Source organism: Bolinopsis microptera, chromosome 10 (assembly GCF_026151205.1).
Source record: "Bolinopsis microptera isolate Bmic1 chromosome 10, MBARI_Bmic_1.0, whole genome shotgun sequence".
Lineage (NCBI taxonomy): Eukaryota > Metazoa > Ctenophora > Tentaculata > Lobata > Bolinopsidae > Bolinopsis > Bolinopsis microptera.
In genome coordinates, this window is record NC_087081.1 from 4,597,707 (window position 1) to 4,613,189 (window position 15,483).

The window sequence follows — 15,483 nt, forward strand, 5'->3', positions numbered from 1 at the left end:
GAACAGTGTCAATTTTTTAGTATCTCAAGCGTTTCAGGAACAGAAAAATCTTAACCTCTCCTGGTACGAGAAACTTAGCTCTGTGGCTCATTATGAAACAGAAGCAGCTCATGGCACCATGAGGGATGTCTTTATCAGTGACTGGAGGGTGGACCTGGGATCGCAAACCAAGATGCAGTTCTACAACCAAATCAAGGAGGAATTTGGAGAAGAGCAGTACCTCAATCTGAAGAGCAGGCAATTCCGAACGAATACAGCTAAAATCCGCTCCAGCAGCCACGACCTGATGATAGAACGAGGGCGTTACACGAAGGAGGCCGGAGTCTGGCCAAGAGCATGCAGATTCTGCTGCGATAGGGATCACGTTCTCGGCTTCGAATACCTTCCCTTCTTTGAAGGCACGATTATTGAAGACGAGGAACACTGCCTTACTGAGTGCCCCATGTACCACTCAGTACGATCTTCTCTCTCAGATGACCTCAAACGGCTTTTACTTCTCAGGAACTACAAAGACATGATGAATTCAGCCCACATAGAAGAACTGGGCAAGTTTCTCAGCAGCTGTCATCGCATCAGAAATCCGAAAAAGACACCAACATCGTCTTCCACTTGATCTAACACATCCGGTAATGATTCCGAGTCACTGTCTTAAGGACATTCTAACTACCCCAGTGTCCCTTAAATGAGTGTTCGAACTGTTTTCATTCGGAGTTACAGTTGCATAATTTACGCCCGTCTTTGAGTTTGTGTGTAATCTTTCTTGATAGTGTATTTTTGACTTTTGGAGTAACTTTGTGAATTTTATGAACCTCTCCTGCATAATTTATTACCTTATCGGTGCATTACCCACTTTAATCCGGTTAAATTATTATATTTGATCTTGTTTCCTTTTCGTACAGATTGTAGTGAAGTTAATTTTTTTACGTGTTTTGGTTCTTATTTATGATTTTTTTAATAATTATGTTATTTATTTCATTGATGTATTGTCACGACGGGTTCGTTAGTGTTCCCTCTGACTATTTCAGTTTAATTCCAGTTTAATTCCAGTTTAATTCCAGTGAGCTTGATTTAAGGACTGAGTGTACAGGGTTAACAGTGAGCTTGATTTAAGGACTGAGTGTGACTTAGGAAGCTATACAGGGTACAGGCCTTTGTTGTTAAAAAGTTAACGACGCCACCGCATAAACGTTTACACGTCACTTTTCAATTTATTTATCATGTTCATGGTCAAGTTACCGATTTTGCAGCAATCTAGAATTATAACTGTTACGAACTCATTGTACCTTCTGTTCTTTTACACTGACGAGTTTCAGAGGAGGTTCCGCGTTTAGGGAAAGTACCTTGTCGGTTATAATTGTAGTGACTTTTTTATTACTAGGTTAACTAAAAAAACATTTTACTTGGTTTGCTGCTAGATTTTGTAAATACAGAAAAATAAGTGGAGTGGTGAATTAAGCTTAATAATTTACTAAGTGTCAGTTTTACTAAAACTTTCAGTTGTTTCTGAGGAATAATAGGTAAAATAAAAACTTAAAAACTTTTAAAGGTTCTTAGTTTAATAACCCAGTCTATATTGCAACTTTTAAAAAATAATTGGTGAAATGACGTAGTAGGTCTGTATTTTCATGTCAATGCCTCATAAACGTAAAACACTTTATTGTTTCCTAAATTCCTAGTAGGCTTGAATTACAGGATATTACAGTATAAGTTGGTGACGTTAGTGCACCTAGCTCACGATCACTGGATAACTTACATGATTTGATTAACACTTTTATGTTATTTGGCTTATAATTTGTATATGCAAGTGCTATAATTGGTTAATTAGCTGTATAATTGCCCATATTATGTTATTTCAGTGTGAATATAAAAGTTCTTGTACTCTTCCACAGTCTTATCTTTCATTTATTTGCTTATCACATTATTTGTCTTTTATTTTGCTGCAAGTCACTGTTAATATATTAAAATGTCATAATCAATCAGTCGTTGTGATGGATACAAATTTACCGCTTTTTACACTTCAGTCATTTTTCTTAGTTTCTTTATTCCGAATCTCGTATTATTTTCAGTCTTATCAAAAATGTAACCAAACGAATTATTTTCTGCTATGAATCAAAACATTTTTGTCTTGGCACGCTTTTAATTTGGCATTGCAACTCCATTTCTGTTAGTTTTGATTTCATTATTTCAGTACATAACAATCTCATTCTTATAATTACTATTTTTTGCTAGGAAATGAGGGATGTAATACGATGATTAAACTACAAATCAGCTAAAAAGGAACCTGCCATGTGAAAATGCCAAAGAAAACAAAAGGCTGCAAAAAGGGAGCATCTCCTGTGAATGGTAAAAGATTAGTCTCCGATTCTTTTTTGTTGCTTGGTGGAATATTTAATATTACCAATATACGAAATCCCTATTTAATTCACACGATGAGCGGTTGACATCACTGAACTTTCTGATAATCGTAATATTCTAAATTATGTAAACTAATAAGTCTCGACCACTGAAAGTACCATGTATTTGTGAATTTCTTTTTTCCAATTTCTTCAATAAGAAACAGCACCAGTATGATTCGAACTGATTTATTGATAACAATTCAGAGTCAGCGGCCGGGAAGTTCGTACGAGAATCATTGAGCTCAAATAAAGTGGTTGTGTTCGTCGGGACGGAGGACCCCTTTTCTATCCGAGCACTAGCTGCACTCAGGTACTTTTTAATTATTTTAGAGAGCTGCTGGACCTATAAAATGGCCCACGAAAGGATAGTATGAGGGTGCTGTTCCTGGGGTATGGCAACCCTTACTTACAGCTAGGGTCATGAAAAAAGAAAGTTGGGACTAAGTGGTTATAGCTCATGAAAAATGGAGCGATAATTTAATTTGTCTCATAATATGAGACAAATTAAAAAATCGTTTCATTTTTCAATTATCTCTTTATATAAATATAATAATAATATGAACAATTATCATAATTCGCTTAGAGGTTGTAAAACTGGGATTTTGCTACGTTTAAGAATGTAATTGTAGTATAAAATGCTTGAAATGTGACGTATTACTCTGCAAATTAAGAATTATGCTACCCATTTAAAGATTTGTGTGTAAGTTCATTGTTTAGGTTAACAAATAATATAAACTCAAGTGAGATATCATCTTTCAAGTGAGATATCATCTTTCAAGTGAGATATCATCTTTCAAGTGAGATATCATCTTTCAAGTGAGATATCATCTTTCAAGTGAGATATCATCTTTCAAGTGAGATATAATCTTTCAAGTGAGATATCATCTTTCAAGTGAGATATCATCTTTCAAGTGAGATATCATCTTTCAAGTGAGATATCATCTTTCAAGTGAGATATCATATTTCAAGTGAGATATCATCTTTCAAGTGAGATATCATCTTTCAAGTGAGATATCATCTTTCAAGTGAGATATCATCTTTCAAGTGAGATATCATCTTTCAAGTGAGATATCATCTTTCAAATGAGATATCATCTTTCAAGTGAGATATCATCTTTCAAGTGAAAATCATCTTTCAAGTGAGATATCATCTTTCAAGTGAGATATCATCTTTCAAGTGAGATATCATCTTTTAAGTGAGATATCATCTGTCAAGTGAGATATCATCTTTCAAGTGAGATATCATCTTTCAAGTGAGATAACATCTTTCAAGTGAGATATCATCTTTCAACCCCAGGAGAAGTGGTGTTAAGACGAAGGTGATGAGTAGTGTACTGATAAGCGGATTGCAGGCGGAGGAAGATATCAGAGATCACTTCCTCGAGGTATCTGATGGCAGAAGTGTAAGTAAAACATTTGATATTATCGTCTATCACTTTACAAGTAAGACCTATTCTAGACTGGTCATCAAAAGGGTTACCACCCTTGCAATAGTACTTTGTATCACTACTACTAGTCTAGAATGGCAGAATCGAGTTACGTATTACTACTCTACCAACTGCCAATTTGAATTAGAACAAGAAATACGTTTTGATAATGCGGTCTGCGTTTTCATGATCCATGATCCTGGAAATGGTTTATTGGATGAAAAAAATTTTCAAGATGGTTCACAAACCTTATGAATCTTTTGCAATTACTCAAAAGATATAAAAAATGAGAATCACCTAAGAAATATATTTCTCGATTCAAAAATTGGTGCATTATCCGGGTCTTTATTTACCTGATCTCCTAACAACTGTTTTCAGTTACCAAGAGTATTTGTTAACGGCAAGTTTGTCGGAGGAGCAAGTGATTTGGAGTTCCTGGAAATCACGGGCGAGCTGCAAGATCTCTTGAAACAGGCTAAATGCTATAAACCTGTCAAACCCTTTTAAGATACCTTATTAACAACGTTTGGAGATTGGAGTGGGGGTTTCTGCGAGTATGACCAACGAGAAACTTCTTCAAGACGTCCGATTAATGACTTTTTTGTTGATTGATTTAGAATTTCGGTGGGTTGTTTAAATACGATATGCATCCCAGTGTATCCATACTAAATTTCAGAAAATTTTCCAGTGCCTAATTTCAAATAACATTAGAAATAGTTAACAATAAATAGATATAATACTTATCCATTATCCATTCTAGTAAACTTATTATTATTTGCTTAATTAAAGATCCCGGAGTATAGTCCTAGAGACGTTATAGTCGTAGAGTACTTTAGAGACGTTAAAGTCGTAGAGTTCTTTTAAAGGGAGACAATTAAAGTTTTTATGTCATTTAGAAAACAGTTTGCAATACCTTAACCTTAAAAACTTTATTTGCAAAATCTTTACCTTTGGATGAAAATTTCATGCTGCGATTTTAGAAAAGGTTGTTTTGTTATTGATATTTTTCAGGTTAACGTATCGTATTATAGCAATATAATTTGGCGAGGGTTTATCATTTTATCTTATGGTATCTTGCTAATATGTTTAAGTCTAGTCTTGTAGTTAGGCCACTTTGATCACGCCATGAAATATACGTTTTGAGAGTTATTGTTACTGCATGACCATTCATGGTGGAAATATAAGGTTTATACAATGATTATATTCAAGATTTTAGATATTTTAAAGACGCAAGTTGTATTTTGTTTAGATTAAAGCAGGATGAATAATACAGTGTTACTGTTAAAATAATCCAGTTACTTTGCAAACACAAATTGATCAATAAAAACTCAGTCTAAGTAACTTTGCCAAGTAATATGCCAAGTAAACTCATTTAAAAATTATTCAATTAAAAAATATACAAGTATGCTCAACATACGATTGCATTCAAATCATATTTATCACCGTTCATATCTGAAAAGATGAAAGATTGCTGATGGTAAGTAAAAATATTTAAACTGTTATCTTTTCGTGGAATTAGAAAACAATCCAAGTCAGAGGAAAATCAGGAAATATATTGTAAGACTTGAATTAGGCATGCTTTTATACAGATATTAGTTGTGTTTTTTCGGTTAAAAACTAATTTTAATATAAAAATGTAAGACCACGATTATACCATCTTAAAATATCATGTGATCCCTCGTCTTTTATCTAAATGTATCTAAAATGGTACCAGAATTACTTCATACGTGCATAACGGAATCGTAAATATTCATTATTCAATAATTTCCCCTTTGCCAAATCCGAAACAATCGAAGCTTTAACTAATGTTCACTGCCAAAAGCAGCAGTTTTAACTAATCCTTGTAAAAGTTCTCCTTCGATCTCATCAAGACAAGCCAGTTCCTTGATCCGGGATAGATCCGGAATGTTCTCCAACAGTTCTGATAATCTCGCTTCTTTTTCCTCTGACACTACAACAGGGTCCAAGATACTTTTAAGATCGATCTGAAATAATAACAGGGTTACATGATAATGATACAATTGACCGTATAACTGAATGATTCAAAATAGAAATCAATGCAGTGATTTGTTACAAAATTGAAAGTTTGATAGTTCAGTTTTAGGGATTTAATTTTCCATGGTCCGTGAGTAACTGTGACAAGACTTTGAACGTTCAATTGGAGCAATTATTTGAACATACATAGCAGTGAGAGAAAATAATCTTCGTCACCAAAAACTTTATTTGCAAAATCTTTAACTTTGGATGAAAATTTCATGCTGCGATTTTAGAAAAGGTTGTTTTGTTATTGATATTTTTCAGGTTAACGTATCGTATTATAGCAATATAATTTGGCGAGGGTTTATCATTTTATCTTATGGTATCTTGCGAATATGTTTAAGTCTAGTCTTGTAGTTAGGCCACTTTGATCACGCCATGAAATATACGTTTTGAGAGTTATTGTTACTGCATGACCATTCATGGTGGAAATATAAGGTTTATACAATGATTATATTCAAGATTTTAGATATTTTAAAGACGCAAGTTGTATTTTGTTTAGATTAAAGCAGGATGAATAATACAGTGTTACTGTTAAAATAATCCAGTTACTTTGCAAACACAAATTGATCAATAAAAACTCAGTCTAAGTAACTTTGCCAAGTAATATGCCAAGTAAACTCATTTAAAAATTATTCAATTAAAAAATATACAAGTATGCTCAACATACGATTGCATTCAAATCATATTTATCACCGTTCATATCTAAAAAGATGAAAGATTGCTGATGGTAAGTAAAAATATTTAAACTGTTATCTTTTCGTGGAATTAGAAAACAATCCAAGTCAGAGGAAAATCAGGAAATATATTGTAAGACTTGAATTAGGCATGCTTTTATACAGATATTAGTTGTGTTTTTTCGGTTAAAAACTAATTTTTAATATAAAAATGTAAGACCACGATTATACCATCTTAAAATATCATGTGATCCCTCGTCTTTTATCTAAATGTATCTAAAATGGTACCAGAATTACTTCATACGTGCATAATGGAATCGTAAATATTCAATAATTTCCCCTTTGCCAAATCCGAAACAATCGAAGCTTTAACTAATGTTCACTGCCAAAAGCAGCAGTTTTAACTAATCCTTGTAAAAGTTCTCCTTCGATCTCATCAAGACAAGCCAGTTCCTTGATCCGGGATAGATCCGGAATGTTCTCCAACAGTTCTGATAATCTCGCTTCTTTTTCCTCTGACACTACAACAGGGTCCAAGATACTTTTAAGATCGATCTGAAATAATAACAGGGTTACATGATAATGATACAATTGACCGCATAACTGAATGATTCAAAATAGAAATCAATGCAGTGATTTTTTACAAAATTGAAAGTTTGATAGTTCAGTTTTAGGGATTTAATTTTCCATGGTCCGTGAGTAACTGTGACAAGACTTTGAACGTTCAATTGGAGCAATTATTTGAACATACATAGCAGTGAGAGAAAATAATCTTCGTCACCAAAGGAATATTGCTCTGTCTGTCAGCTTCGAGAAGTAGATTCTTGAGGAAAACTTGCCGAAGCGGCTTATCTCTGCATAAATCTGAAAGATAATGTTCAGATTATTGAGATGAATCCTGTAAATCGTGACATTTCATCACCTTTATTCCGGTCGTTCTATGGTCAGCTATTTTGTTATTACACAATAGTAGGTGTTATCTTACCGTATTATCACATGTATTATTCGAATAATCAACAAACAAAGTAGTGTAAACAATAGATTCATTAATACGACTGATCCGGGCATCGTATGAATTTTAAGTTGCTAGAATTTAATGTAAATCCATTATCATGGACGTATGATATACAATATGATATTACCATCAGCGAATTTATCATCATGTGGGCGCTACATTAATTACAGTATAAAGAGTTTCACGGCATATTAGAGAGTTTATACAGTAAAACCATCAAAGTGCTATAATGTTAATACTTTAAACTATTTTATAGAGATGTTCACTTACCGTACGTGGACTTTAAACTTCTCCCTCCCTCACAGACTTCATACATCTCCGAAGAGAGAGGAAACGGAGAAAAGTTCTCACCATCTTCCATGTTAAGAACTGCTCGGACCGCATTGGTTATGTTGTGATTTCCATTTACGGGACTGCGGGACAGATTGTCTATAATTGTCGTGTTAAGGGTCCTCTCTGATTCAACAAAACGTTCCAGAAACTGAAATTGTTAGTGGTAAGGAAATTATCATGGTTACATATTACCTATATGTTCAAAAAACCGGAATTAACTAAATATGACAATGTTATTCCAACGACAAATTTATTCGAAAAAGTTAATCATAATACAATTATCAAAAAAGGCGATGCGATGGGTTGAAAAATAAAAATGTTTACTAACTTGATATGATTTAGAAAATATCACTTCTTCAAGGAACCTAAACTTGACTTCGTGTCGTGCGTTGGAGGACAGAATATCCGCTAAAAATCTGAAAGATATAATGATAAAAAAGTTGTTTAACTGAGCAGTAAAAGATAAGATGAATCTGGAATCAATTATCAAAGTATTTTTTCTAAGCATTTACAAGATATACAAGATATAGATTTATAGAAGCCTTTTCAAAATCTCTTTTGAATTATCTCGAAATTGATATAAAATGCTTACAATTTCTCGTATTTAGGAAAATCTCCAAGGCATTGTAAGACACGCTTCATAATGTCCGGATCGCTTTCACTTTCATCTTTAGTTAGTTGTTCGGCTATGTTGAAATGGTTTAACTGAAATTTGACACTTTTCAAACTATGGCTTGGTTGAGGGTTACATACTTATATCATCCTATTTAAAAAACACATGCACTGGCGTCTTGATCGTCGTTTTATCTTACTGAATCTTCTAGAAAATTATAAAATAATTAAAACAGCTCGGACAATCCAACTGTAGACATTTATTATATGATTAAGATGATATAGCAAATAAAAATGAATAATAATAAAATAAAGATAATAACAAGAATTGCGCCAGTTAGCGGACGCTAGATTTCCATCAACCGTAGTGATTGCTATGCCTTTTAAAATTTAAAATTAAAATTAACGATAGTTTCATGTTGGTCAAAATATTAAATAATGGTTCTTTATTCACCATTCTTGGGGCGCTACGGAACACAAAATGAAGGGGTTGCCATTGTCAATTAGTCAAATTTAAAAAGTTAAATGACCGGACACCGTAGCGCCTGCGCCTGTGTGGTGATATGCAGTTAAAAGTCGTGAAATCCGTAGTATGTAATGCAACTCATAATAACCGAGCGTACTAAATCACTCTACAGTCGATCTTCGAGATTGTTCTAAAAGGGCCCCCGACAGTTGAAACCAACTTCAATATATGGATTTTCGGACGCTGATTCCGAATCACCCCCCATGACATAGGGTTAAAATGCTCCCCTGACGAGATATAGGCGAAAAACTGTTTCGATCACGTGATATGACCGTATAAGGAAGTTAGTCTAATTTCTTGTTAGGGTTAGGGTTTCGGCATATGCTTTTGTTAAGGATTGGGTTAGCGTTAGGGTTGGGATCAGATAAGAGGGTTAGGGTTTCGAATAGTCGTTCAGGACCAGCTAGAGAACGGGTTGAAAAAGTCACGTGACAGTCGAGTGTAGAGTGATTAATTATCATCCCATAATAACATTTATGGTCCATTTCGTATAACAAATCAAGCACTCACAACAAAACGAGAAGTTACTATGTTGTTCTGCATCATGATCAATGATCAAGTAAAGAAAAGCGTGAGCTACTTAACACATCCGGGAAATCGCTTGTTATCTAAATCAATTGGCGCCGCGCAATCGAAAGTGTAATTCGATCAATCGTCAAATCGTACAAACGTATACGGAGGGTAACCATGGCGACTACACCATAACTGCTCTGCGCGCAGAGAATATGCATTAAAATAACGTATGCGGAGGGTTATGCATGTTTTCCTTTGTGACACGATTCATGACTCACGTGACACGAAAAAGCTACCTACCCACTATACCCATTCTCGAATCCTTTCACTTCTATACATCTATTGCCTTTTTAAAGAAAAAGACAGTTGATGTAAAAATAAGAATTTTTTCCTTTTCACCCTTTTGAAAAAAGGCAATAGTGAAAGGTTACGAATGGAGGTTTTTGCAGAAAAACGTGGATTTTGGAGAACGAGATAGGTGGGTTTAAATATGTCGTCAGTCCTTTCGTTAGTTACCATGCGACGAAAAAGTTGCGCGCGCGCGAGGATTGCTTGCGGAGATGTGATGTATAGATATAGGTAGTGCGCCATCGACAGTGAGCCGCGCGTGCCGACTGTAGGATGGTTTTTTAGCGCTAATTTCGGCCAGCACAATTTTCTTCAAACAAATAGATATTAAGTATCCTTCCCGACCTCCGATTGCAACAAAAATTGGTAAGCTTACTCATAGACTTACAAGGAAAGTGTCCGAAAAGTTTAAAGTATATCCAACCATCAGACATTATGTTACAGCTAAAAGCAGCGTATTTTGCCCCATTTTGATCACTATATCAACTCTGATATCCACCAAATTTTTCGGACAGTTGTAAAAGCCCTATTGGAAGGTCGTCGCCAATTTTCAGAATGATCTCATTCAAGGAACTGAAGATAAATCCAAATAATACGACAAAAATCAACGAATTTGGTCAAATTTGGTCAAATTACGCGACTTTTACAGCTAATTTTGCTCCAAAAGCCGCGCACCATCAAATATGGCACCTAGGCGAAACTCACTGATCTTTCCAAAAATGTATGACAAATTTGGTATTGTGAAAATTCTCACAGTCTCTAGAAAACAATGGTACAAAAATTTTTAAAATCCGAGCAAGTTTATTTTTATGGTGCACCCCCTAATAGATAGCCTGTGATCTAAGAATGCGCGGCGCGACTGTGTTTTAATGTATATGATGCATGTAATGTATAATATTACTATTAGGTTATACGCCCAATTTGTACGTGGCACGCGTAGTGTATTGATGTGTACACGAGTATAGTTTACCTTAGCTGATAATTTCTTGAATTACAGATACAAGTTAAGTTCTACGGCAATTGAACTGAATTTCAAGTGTTTCCCGTATTTGATGCATAATTTATCAATATTATTATCATGAAGATTGAAGTGAGCTGATTGGAGCTTATACTTAAATTTATAGTAAATGTGAAATGGAAATCTAGCGTCCGCCAAAACGAAACAACGGGCGCAATTCTTGTTTAAAATGAAAATATTGAAAGTCTCACCAGTTTCTGACGGTCGAATGGTTGTCGATAGAGCAGATGTTCATTCAGTGTGTCAGGGTCCACATCCTCTGCGGATGTTATCGGGGGTTAATGGGATTATACTTATCGGGATTTGAAGGTGTGGGGGGGCTGTTATCGGAGGTTATCGAGGGTTCAAGTAAGGAAGTGGGTCACATCGCAAGATCTCAATACAATATCTTAAAATTGTAAGAGTATTATACCCAACAATGACCGGCGAACTGATAGCTACTTCAGAAGCAATGAAACTACGATCTTCTAAATAAAATCAGTCATAGTACTTTCAGCTGGAGCCATCATAAGTGACATAAATCTAAAAGATAGTATGGTTAGTTTCTAAATATAAACTCAAACTCTTAAAATTGTATCTAAAGTGTTATACATCATTTTTAAGTTAAGTCTTAAAAGTTTACCATCTTCAAAATCGTCTTTAAGGCGATCCATGGTATCAGTTTCCAAAACCTCATTGCTGAGAAGTTGTTTTTCTATCGTTGGGTGATAGCCTTTCAGCACAGGATGTGCCATCCTGTTGCCTAGAAAGATACAAATAAATTGATATGCTTAAAATAGAATAATACACCAATTGTCTTATCATTAAGTTTATGTAATTTATCAACAAGTTAATATGTTAATAATAATTCTAACAATTAGCTGATGGTAAATGTTAAATGATAACACTTTCCCATTCAGTATGAACGAACAAACACCAAACAGTTACAAAAGAGATAATTTCACTGCCTTCATCAAGTATTTACTTATATTATTGATCAAGTATTCACTTATATTATATGTATACATATATTATATTACATATGTGATATGTATTATATATTATATGCGGTGCAGCGATCAGAACGAAAGCAATAAACGAATCCAGTGTAACAATGTTGCAAGTGACTAACAAAGTTGCCGTTCAAAATCAAGCAATTTAGTAAGCTATGAATCAATCGCTGTAACTCATGTTAACTTCAATACACTGGGGATTAGGGTACAGCATCGATCAACTAGCATAGATCAACTAGCTAGTAAGTTATACTTATATACAGACGACGAGGGTACAAACACTCGATTTCACAAATCTTAAAGCGTCAACATTAACTAAATTAAACGAGATGCTTACAATATAGTACAACGAGTCGGGGAAATGTGTTGCACACTTGAAGGTGTAGTTAAACGTGTTTCACAGTGTGTTGCACACTTGAAGGTGTAGTTAAACGTGTTTCACAGTGTGTTGCACGCTTAAAGGTGTTGCATCGTTGAAGGATGAAAGTGTAGTTAAACGGCAACACATGGCAACACATGGCAACACAGCTATACATACGGCAACACAGCTGTATATGTTCGTTTGGAAAGTTGAACTTGAAGACCCCAAGAGGGCCGATTAGCAGATATCAAATTTCAAGGTTTAACGTTATAACTTTATATATACACAGTACACACTCTCTTCGAGTGAGCTGTCAATGACAAAACTACGCACACGCGCCAACGCAGCAATTAAGAAGGAGAAAGAGGAGATTTAAGAGTTAAGAGTTAAGAGTTAAGGCGTTATAGTTAGTAATGAATATTGGTTGTTTGGTGTTAAGTTACGGCCTGTCAAGCTCAGTAAGTTTAGGAATGTCAATTTTACACACAATATACTCTTTATTACCCGAAAAAGTGGCTTTATTTTGGCTTAGAGAAGGCTTCTGGATGTGAACTAAAGTAAGTTAACTAAACCTTACTAGTCTTAGTACAAGTGATACTCAGTTATAAGTCTAATCCAAGTGAAAATACGTGGAACCGAAAAGGCCCCGAATACAACAAGGAAGCGGTCTATAAGGACCTAATCACGTGACACGATAGTAAACCCAATAAAGCCCCTCAGGGGTGGTGAACCTAATTAAGAGGTAAGGAAAACCTAATCCCGAAACTAAACAATCTCCACAAGATTCCCAAGTAAACATTGCTTGACACGTATTTAGTAAGATAAGAAGATAAACACATAACAATCAGCTGAGATACCGCTGTAAATATCCTAGTTACACGCGAAGTTACACGTCAATATACGAGGGTACAACATCTCATCCCCTCCAAAAACAAAAATTATAAAGGAAGCTACAATAATAAAGCTAAAAGTCAAGGCTGACAGTACACCTCAAGTCCAATTCTCACTATACTCGTAAATAAAGGCAAAAGCAAGTTCACAATAATTAAATAAAGAGTAAGATAGAATAACTCTATACCACGTACCATACTTTAATAGGGATCAAGAAAACTAAACGCTTATTTTTTCTGGGACGCTCAAAGATAAAAGATCGATTGGAGTTGAAGTTTCATGAAATATTGTTATGAGTAGATGCACAGTGCAATTATTTGAGTGCAATTCTACGAGTGAAATTTAAAAAACATGCTATGATGCTAAATTTAAAGTTGAGTAAAATACCTGCACTTTCTAAGAGAGGACCTTTTTGGTTTTGGATTATTCAATTTTTATTATGTAAGTATATAGAGATAAAATATCAATTACCTCTGTAGCAGCTAATGGTAGTCGGGTGCTGCACCCCACATTATATTTTACATGTTTTATACCATCATAACTGTAAACCAATACAAATTGAATACACTGGGGTATAACTACAACAACTACTGCAAACTGCTTCTCAATACACATACCAGGCTAGTTGTGGAGATGGTCAGGAGTTCAGGAAAAGTAATTGGTAATGGTAACAATCAATTGAAATAGATTTAATTCATTAGCTTATATGTGCTCCAAATACGTACTGCGAGCTAATTGACTGGTTGTTTTCCGCATCGAATACAGCCACAACTACAAGAAAAACAAATACAATGGGGGAGATAAAAAACCATACAAATAATCTTTACCTGGCCTTTCACGCTTACTTATCGTCAAATCAATAGACACTGTCTTACTTATTTTATTCTTCTAGACTGGAACAATTAGATAATAAGAGTATCTGAGCATGCTTAGTTCGACTTGAACACGTTCACTCGATATAGCAAACTGTTATTTAGGATCACAACTGTAAAGTAGTACAACTGTATAGTAGTACTTGTATACCACACTGAGATGTAACTGCATAAGCACAAAATAAGAGCTCTACGAATTACACAAAGTCTGTCAAATTAACGAGTAGTGTACCATGTAACACTGCTACTTCTAGACACTGTGACAGTATGACACGCGGCCTTTATTTCCTGTTGCAGCTGCAAATAAACACAACTATTAATTAGCTAGTACCTATCATAGGCATGTTGTGACTTTGTGATTCATCTATACAAATAACAGCTGATGCATATGTTTTTGAGGGAACGTTCAAAATGTAACTGAGGGATATTTGCAGCCAAGGATCAGATTTTGAAACACAGGCGCCGACAGAACATTACATTAAAACATCTGAGATGTTCTAAAGTTTTCGATCAAATGGTTTTTAAATGAACAGGTCAAAGTCTAACAACGCTATCTGCGGGACCTAATATACGGTTCGCATCAATACTTGGAGTCATTTCAGAGCTAAATCTGTTATAATCGCTTAAAAAAAGATTATAAGCGGTGTTTTTTAGCGCTTTTTCAACACTACTATAAAGCTATAATATAGCAAATTACTTGGTTCACTTGAGATGATTAAAATTATGAACTCAAGAACCAAATCCTATAAGTAGTCGGATCCCAACCGTTCTAAAAGGCTATCTCGTTAGCTTTTCGTGTTAAAAGCGATTTCTCAACGGTTATCACCTCTCTAGATGATTCTTAAAACATTTGGACACTATTGCATTTTTGAAAAAAATGCAATAGTGGCGTTTTCGGCCACACCCTTTTTCAGGGTTTTGCGGTCAGTCGAATTTTTTTATTTCAGCCCAGGAAGGTCTTAAAGACTATTCCGATACACCAAAATGTGCCTAATAGCCACATTTATATACAACTTATGAAGCAACATATACCTTAAAATGCTTTGTTTCGGAAATATGGCCGAAAAACGGTTTTTGGCTTGACGCAGTTCATAATTTCCGTGATTTTTGGCATTTCCGCCTAGGAAGGTCGTAGAGACTATTCTGATACACCAAAATGTACATAATGGCCACATTGATATACAACTTATGAAGCAACATATACCCTAAAAGGCTTATTTTCGGAAATGTGGCTGAAAAACGGATTTTTGCCGAGCGAAAAAATGACAATATTCACAAATGGGCTATTGGACTGTTAACTAGAAAGGTCTTAAAGACTCATGAGCAACATTTTTCACAAGATGTAAGATGACTCACTTTGTGTCCAGAAACTCCTACAAAAATTGGAGAATGATCTACTTTATTGATTGTTACAAATTGTTCGCAATTGCCGACTCATGCACCTCATATAGTTATACTGAAAAACG

At 34.8% G+C, this 15,483-nt stretch overlaps 3 protein-coding genes across 3 annotated transcripts in view; 2 read left to right on the forward strand and 1 right to left on the reverse strand.

The window, feature by feature from the left end:
- LOC134822425 (adhesion G-protein coupled receptor G6-like) overlaps positions 1 to 15,483 on the forward strand; it is a 105,702-nt gene that overhangs the window by 24,560 nt on the left and 65,659 nt on the right. The gene's annotated exons all lie outside the window — the stretch shown is intronic.
- On the forward strand, positions 2,212 to 5,050 carry LOC134821946 (glutaredoxin-1-like). The gene is made up of 4 exons (XM_063832773.1): positions 2,212 to 2,343; positions 2,601 to 2,706; positions 3,693 to 3,798; positions 4,201 to 5,050. The coding sequence occupies exons 1-4, from the start codon at positions 2,295 to 2,297 to the stop codon at positions 4,327 to 4,329; spliced, it is 390 nt and encodes a 129-aa protein (XP_063688843.1). The 5' UTR covers positions 2,212 to 2,294; the 3' UTR covers positions 4,330 to 5,050.
- LOC134821945 (uncharacterized) lies at positions 6,318 to 11,639 on the reverse strand. The gene is made up of 7 exons (XM_063832772.1): positions 11,524 to 11,639; positions 11,093 to 11,160; positions 8,477 to 8,589; positions 8,213 to 8,300; positions 7,822 to 8,032; positions 7,288 to 7,400; positions 6,318 to 7,091 (listed from the first exon to the last, which is right to left on the reverse strand). Exons 1-7 carry the CDS (start codon positions 11,633 to 11,635, stop codon positions 6,909 to 6,911), a joined length of 888 nt encoding a protein of 295 aa, XP_063688842.1. The 5' UTR covers positions 11,636 to 11,639; the 3' UTR covers positions 6,318 to 6,908.

Excerpts from the sequence above, each read along its gene's own strand:
- LOC134821946 (XM_063832773.1), top strand. The coding sequence starts at position 2,295 with ATGCCAAAGAAAACAAAAGGCTGCAAAAAGGGAGCATCTCCTGTGAAT. Across the intron at positions 2,707-3,692 it reads CGAGCACTAGCTGCACTCAG|GAGAAGTGGTGTTAAGACGA; the intron begins GTACTTTTTAAT and ends TTTCAACCCCAG. Across the intron at positions 3,799-4,200 it reads AGGTATCTGATGGCAGAAGT|TTACCAAGAGTATTTGTTAA; the intron begins GTAAGTAAAACA and ends AACTGTTTTCAG.
- LOC134821945 (XM_063832772.1), bottom strand. The coding sequence starts at position 11,635 with ATGGCACATCCTGTGCTGAAAGGCTATCACCCAACGATAGAAAAACAA. Across the intron at positions 11,161-11,523 it reads TAAAGACGATTTTGAAGATG|AGGATGTGGACCCTGACACA; the intron begins GTAAACTTTTAA and ends TAACATCCGCAG. Across the intron at positions 8,590-11,092 it reads CATTCGACCGTCAGAAACTG|TTAAACCATTTCAACATAGC; the intron begins GTGAGACTTTCA and ends GTCAAATTTCAG.